This window comes from Oncorhynchus masou, chromosome 3 (assembly GCF_036934945.1).
Source record: "Oncorhynchus masou masou isolate Uvic2021 chromosome 3, UVic_Omas_1.1, whole genome shotgun sequence".
Classification (NCBI taxonomy): domain Eukaryota; kingdom Metazoa; phylum Chordata; class Actinopteri; order Salmoniformes; family Salmonidae; genus Oncorhynchus; species Oncorhynchus masou.
This window is the reverse complement of record NC_088214.1, coordinates 15,956,978-15,963,687: the sequence shown is the minus strand read 5'-3', so window position 1 is coordinate 15,963,687 and position 6,710 is coordinate 15,956,978. Positions and strand designations below refer to the sequence as shown.

General features: G+C 42.6%; 1 protein-coding gene across 3 annotated transcripts in view; it reads left to right on the top strand.

Moving 5' to 3' along the window:
- Positions 1–399: 399 nt before the first annotated feature.
- LOC135511009 (phosphatidylinositol 4-phosphate 5-kinase type-1 gamma-like) overlaps positions 400–6,710 on the top strand; it is a 38,767-nt gene continuing 32,456 nt past the window's right edge. For all 3 annotated transcript variants that reach the window (XM_064932457.1, XM_064932449.1, XM_064932439.1), the window contains exon 1: positions 400–843. In XM_064932457.1, the coding sequence (XP_064788529.1) occupies positions 726–843 (118 nt within the window). In that variant the 5' untranslated portion in view covers positions 400–725. The remainder of the gene's footprint in view (positions 844–6,710) is intronic.

Sequence of the window (6,710 nt, the reverse complement as noted above, 5' to 3'; positions counted from 1 at the left end):
CACAATGTAAATAGTCCAGGTAGCCATTTGATTATCTGTTCAGGAGTCTTAAGGAGTAAAAACTGTTGACAAACCTTTTTGTCCTAGACTTGGTACTCTGGTCCTGCTTGTCATGCGGTCATTTTTAGAGCCTTCCTCTGACACCGCCTGGTGAAGAGGTCCTGGATGGCAGGCAGTTTAGCCCCAGTGATGTACTGGGGCTGTGCTCTATGCGAAGGAGATGTTGCGCTGCAGGAGGCATATGGTCACACCAGATACTGACTGGTTTTCTCATCCATGTCCCTACCTCTTTAAGGTACAGGATCGGTGACCAACACATTCATATCTGTATTCCCAGTCATGTGATATTTATAGATTAGAGCCTGCATGTTGCGTTTATTGCTCAGTGTGTATGAGCATGTCAACCGCAAGAGGATGCTCCGATGACATGTATGATAGACCATCTTCCTTGAATGACGCAGACACAGCTGTGAGAATGCAACCGAGTGGGTTTATAATGCTCGAGAGGAACAGTATGATATAGCCACAGCTGCGTATTATGCGACAAGACATCCCCCGCAGTGTGTGCATCATGCTCGTACAATTGCCGCGATGAAGATACGACTAGTGTTGAAAAGGCGATGAGGCCAACTATGTAGCCTATTCAACGTGATGTCACAGTCCTATACATTTCGCCATAGCGTCAACGAAGGGCATACAACGCGCCGTTTATCTGGGAAGTGTAAATGGATGAGATTGCGACATCGGGGGAGGCCAGGGGAAGCATGCCCACATCTGGGGCGGAGAGATCGGACCAGATAGATACGGTCGGCTTCTCGCTCAAGCTTTCTTCTGCAGACATGGGTTCGTATGCCTGTGGTTAATTATGAGACGAATTGACTCACAACATTTGCATTATTTAGAGCTCCTTTCAGAAGAGCTCAAGCGTCAGTAGAGCGCTGGCACTGTTCGATGGTGCGTAAAGCGTTCATGCGGGTTTTGGTCCAGCTGTCAAATATGGTTTGTCTCAGTAGCCTAAATGATCTGTCAGTTTCCACACCTGATAAATGATTAACATTAATAGGCCTATAGCTAACCAAGATAGTCACTCTGCTATTTAAGACTAGGACAAGACGCCAGCCACCACCAAAATTCAAAGTAATTAATGCAGATATTGAGCATGCAGAACAGAAGCTGATCTACCTCAAAATGTTCAGAATGTACAGGTTGTTAGGCAATGTCCAGGGCCTGACTATGTGTAACTGGTCTGAAAACACTCCTGCCTAGTTCAGGTCAGGACCCTCTCTACAGACTAGTCTGTCTTGGCAGTCTGTGGCATCATATCATGGTCAATTCAGAGTCTATCAGCAGGAAACAATCAGTCCTACAACCTTAAGCCCATTATTGTAAAAGTTTGTGATTTGTAGAGCAATAGAGAGAGTGTGTGTGAAAGTCAATCCTCTATCTATACAATTCTTTAACCATCTTCAATGCTTATTTATAGATCAAACTAGTCTTTGTCACATAAAAGTATAACAGTGTAAAATACAAAACATAAGGAAGCAGAGAGAAACCTGGAGGTGAATTATTAATGAACAGTAATGTCCAGAGCCTCTGTGCCTCTGCTTTATCTGAGCATCACCAGACGACCAGGTGAGCTGGCTCTCACCTGGGGCAGAGTATATACTGTAGGCAACAGCACAATACTTTACCCTATTATAATATTCCTGGGTAGCCCTGAATATTGGAAGAGCACCGTGTACCAGATATGTATGTAAGCGGAAGCACAATTGCAATGGAAGAACAGAAAATTGGGTAGTTGCATTCTAGTCTATTAAGGGATAATATCTAGTACATCAATCTCAGAACCCAGAACCAAATCTCTCACGTGCGCAGGCCAGCTACTCGATTTGGTGTCTGTAACGAGAGACCATTTCATATATGTATAAATAACAGCAGTGTAATGAAACCAATCTTTATTTAAAGATGATGAGTCAGAGAGGAACTGGATGCAGTATGTGTGTATTAGACGTCCTGTGAACTGAACCATCAAGCTGTACTCCATCTTCTGTGCTTCCTCTCATTAAGGCCGTACCAGCAGTGTTACACACACACACACACACACACACACACACACACACACACACACACACACACACACACACACACACACACACACACACACACACACACACACACACACACACACACACACACACACACACAGAGAAATACAGTGTACAAAACATTAGTAACACCTGCTCTTTCCATGACATGGTAGACTGTCCAGGTGAAAGCCATGATCACTTATTGATGTCACTTGTTAAATCCACTTCAATCATCAGAGGAGGATGAAGGGGAGGAGACAGGCTCCAGTGCTTGAATACATTAACAATGAAAGGTTGAATGCCATGGCAGATTCCATATTGCACATGGAGTAAAGGGACATTTAATGGTCAACAGCAGTATTTGTATTCATAGTTCACACATACAGGTAACTGTCAAAATAAAGGAAACACCAACATAAAGTGTCTTAATAGAGCGTTGGGCCACCATGAACAAGAACAGCTTCAATGCACCGTGGCATAGATTCTACAAGTGTCTGTAACTCTACTGGAGGGATGCGACACCATTCTCCCATGATAAATTCCTTAGTTTGGTGTTTTGTTGATGGTGGTGGAACATCCCGTCTCAGGCGCCGCTCCAGAATCTCCCATAAGTGTTCAGTTGGGTTGAGATCTGAGGACTGAGACGGCCACGACATATGGTTTACATTGTTTTCATGCTCATCAAACCGTACAGTGACCAGCCATGCCCTGTGAATGGGGGCATTGTCATCCTATGGAGGCATAGCCATGGGAACCAAAATAATGGCCTGCCCAGCATTTTTATACATGACCCTGAGCATGATGGGATGGTAATTGCTTAATTAACTACTTTCAATATACTTTCAACTCAAGTGTTTCCAATATTTTGGCAGTTACCTCTACTCTTGACATTGCAGTCAATTCACCATTGCATTTTCACAGTTTTCCATCTGTAGAGAAGCAGCATTTCCCCAACACACACACAAACACACACACAAAGGAACAGCCCTGGTAATCAGTTTACTGTCACGCTGGTATAAGGGATCGGGAGACAGGCACAGGAATGCGTAACAGGGTTTTTTAATTTACCCAAATTACAGCGTGCCGTGTAAAGGCACGGGACGAAGACCAAACACTATTACAAAACACAGTGTTGACACCCAAACAAAAGAGCGAGGAGTAACTCGAATAAATAACACAATCGCATAATCATTATCACACGGGACGAGACCCGTAATCGTCTGCACAATATATATGGCATGAAAGCCAAAACCACATAGCACTTTCACGAACCAACGGACATTGTAACAATAATCGACAGGAAAATGGTAAACCAAGTACACAATTACTAATCACTGGGAATTGTTTTATTTATTTGTTATCTTTATTTAACTAGGCAAGTCAGTTAAGAACAATTTCTTATTTTCAATGACAGCCTAAGAAGTGGGTTAACTGCCTTGTTCAGTGGCAGAACGACAGATGTTTATCTTGTCAGCTCAGTGATTCGATCTTGCAACCTTTCGGTCACTGGTCCAACGCTCTAACCACTAGTCTACCTATCACCCCCTGGAATAGGGGCCAGGTGTGCGTAATGAAAGTTCCGGAATTGTGCCGTGACATTTACCAGCAGCACTTAAACTAGTGACAGTGCTAGAGACTGGCATCTGGTCCACTCCGCATCCAGCAGACCTTTAGCCACTCTCTCTTTTTACTCCCTCACTCTCTCTCTCCTCTTTTCCCCTCTCTCACTTTCTCTCATATATTCTTTACACTCTCTCTCGCCTCTCTTTCTCTCTTCCCTTTTCTCTTCTCTTTTCTCCATTCTCTATTAACCCTAAAGAGTGGATTGGATTATAAAACATCATGTATGATTATTACATAAGACAAGAGCAGGACAGACACACAGTAACAGTGACCACTGAGCCATGGGGACTGAGATGATACGATACGATACATTGATATATCTGTTCATGTGAATATAACCCCATAGTTACTCACTCAGGGCATATTTGTGAGGCACTATGTTTCAGAATGCAGATCCATTGTGAGGCTATTTGAAATAGCGCATTATACCTTTTATACATACTGTAGCTGACATTCTGACTTCCACCAGCAAAAAAACTACTCAAGGCTGAAGGTGTCTGATTTAGACTTGAATGAGCTTGAACGTTGGAGAATGTGGATGTGTTCAGTGTGTGTGTTTACATGCTTGTGTGGGGGTGTATGTATAACTGCTCTATCCCCTAGACGGCAGTGTTGTGCTATTAGACAATCTTACACAACTCTTGTTTATGTCTCAATAACACTCTGCATCAGGCGACCATATTGTGAGCCGTCCAGTGAGAGGCTTAATCCTCTTTAAACCATCTCTCGCACACACACACACACACACACACACACACACACACACACACACACACACACACACACACACACACACACACACACACACACACACACACACACACACACACACACACACACACACACACACACACACACACACACACACACACACACACACACACACACACACACACACACTCACTCCTAACAGTCTAATTTAATACATTCCAATACAATCTCTGGAAATTATGCCGCCTCTGGAAACTTAATCAGTCATTTTATGATCTGAAACATTCTGCTTTTTCAATCTATATTACAAAAATAACCTTTGAGCATAAAAGGATTGATGGCATTGATCCATATCTCGATTTACAACTTTCTCACGTCGCTTCTGAATAACCGAGTGATGAACGAGACTTGGAAGTCTGGTACCGCGAGACTACGTTGACCCTGATACAGTAGTATTGTATACTGTAGTATGGTGATAGGTTGCCTTTGAGTATAGCTCCTCAGCAAATGATGTCCTGACCTTAATCCTACAGCACAGAGGTACTATCTGGGTACGGGCTACCTGAGGGTTCTGTCTGAAGGTTTTGTTTGGGTGTTCCATTCTGTTTCTGTTCCATCTGAGTGTTCCACCATCTACTTGAGTGTTCTGTCTTTCTGAATGTTCTGTATGTCTGAATGTTCTGTCTGTTGAATGTTCTGTCTGTTGAATGTTCTGTCTGTTGAATGTTCTGTCTTTCTGAATGTTCTGTCTGTTGAATGTTCTGTCTGTTGAATGTTCTGTCTGTTGAGTGTTCTGTCTTTCTGAATGTTCTGTCTGTTGAATGTTCTGTCTGTTGAATGTTCTGTCTGTTGAATGTTGTGTCTGTTGAATGTTCTGTCTGTTGAATGTTCTGTCTGTTGAGTGTTCTGTCTGTTGAATGTTCTGTCTTTCTGAATGTTCTGTCTTTCTGAATGTTCTGTCTGTTGAATGTTCTGTCTGTTGAATGTTCTGTCTGTTGAGTGTTCTGTCTGTTGAGTGTTCTGTCTGTTGAGTGTTCTGTCTGTTGAGTGTTCTGTCTGTTGAATGTTCTGTCTTTCTGAATGTTCTGTCTGTTGAATGTTCTGTCTGTTGAGTGTTCTGTCTGTTGAATGTTCTGTCTGTTGAGTGTTCTGTCTGTTGAGTGTTCTGTCTGTTGAGTGTTCTGTCTGTTGAGTGTTCTGTCTGTTGAATGTTCTGTCTGTTGAGTGTTCTGTCTGTTGAGTGTTCTGTCTTTCTGAATGTTCTGTCTGTTGAATGTTCTGTCTGTTGAGTGTTCTGTCTGTTGAATGTTCTGTCTGTTGAGTGTTCTGTCTTTCTGAATGTTCTGTCTTTCTGAATGTTCTGTCTGTTGAATGTTCTGTCTGTTGAATGTTCTGTCTGTTGAGTGTTCTGTCTGTTGAGTGTTCTGTCTGTTGAGTGTTCTGTCTGTTGAATGTTCTGTCTTTCTGAATGTTCTGTCTGTTGAATGTTCTGTCTGTTGAGTGTTCTGTCTGTTGAGTGTTCTGTCTGTTGAGTGTTCTGTCTGTTGAGTGTTCTGTCTGTTGAATGTTCTGTCTTTCTGAATGTTCTGTCTGTTGAATGTTCTGTCTGTTGAATGTTCTGTCTGTTGAATGTTCTGTCTGTTGAGTGTTCTGTCTGTTGAGTGTTCTGTCTGTTGAGTGTTCTGTCTGTTGAGTGTTCTGTCTGTTGAATGTTCTGTCTTTCTGAATGTTCTGTCTGTTGAATGTTCTGTCTGTTGAGTGTTCTGTCTGTTGAATGTTCTGTCTGTTGAGTGTTCTGTCTGTTGAGTGTTCTGTATGTCTGAGTGTTCTGTATGTCTGAGTGTTCTGTATGTCTGAATGTTCTGTATGTCTGAATGTTCTGTATGTCTGAGTGTTCTGTATGTCTGAATGTTCTGTCTGTCTGAGTGTTCTGTCTGTTGAGTGTTCTGTCTGTTGAGTGTTCTGTATGTCTGAGTGTTCTGTCTGTTGAGTGTTCTGTCTGTTGAGTGCTCTGTATGTCTGAGTGTTCTGTATGTCTGAGTGTTCTGTATGTCTGAGTGTTCTGTCTGTTGAATGTTCTGTCTGTTGAGTGTTCTGTCTGTTGAGTGTTCTGTATGTCTGAGTGTTATGTCTGTTGAGTGTTCTGTATGTCTGAGTGTTCTGTCTGTTGAGTGTTCTGTCTGTCTGAGTGTTCTGTCTGTCTGAGTGTTCTGTATGTCTGTCGAGTGTTCTGTCTGTTGAGTGTTCTGTATGTTGAGTGTTCTGTCTGTTGAGTGTTCTGTATGTCTG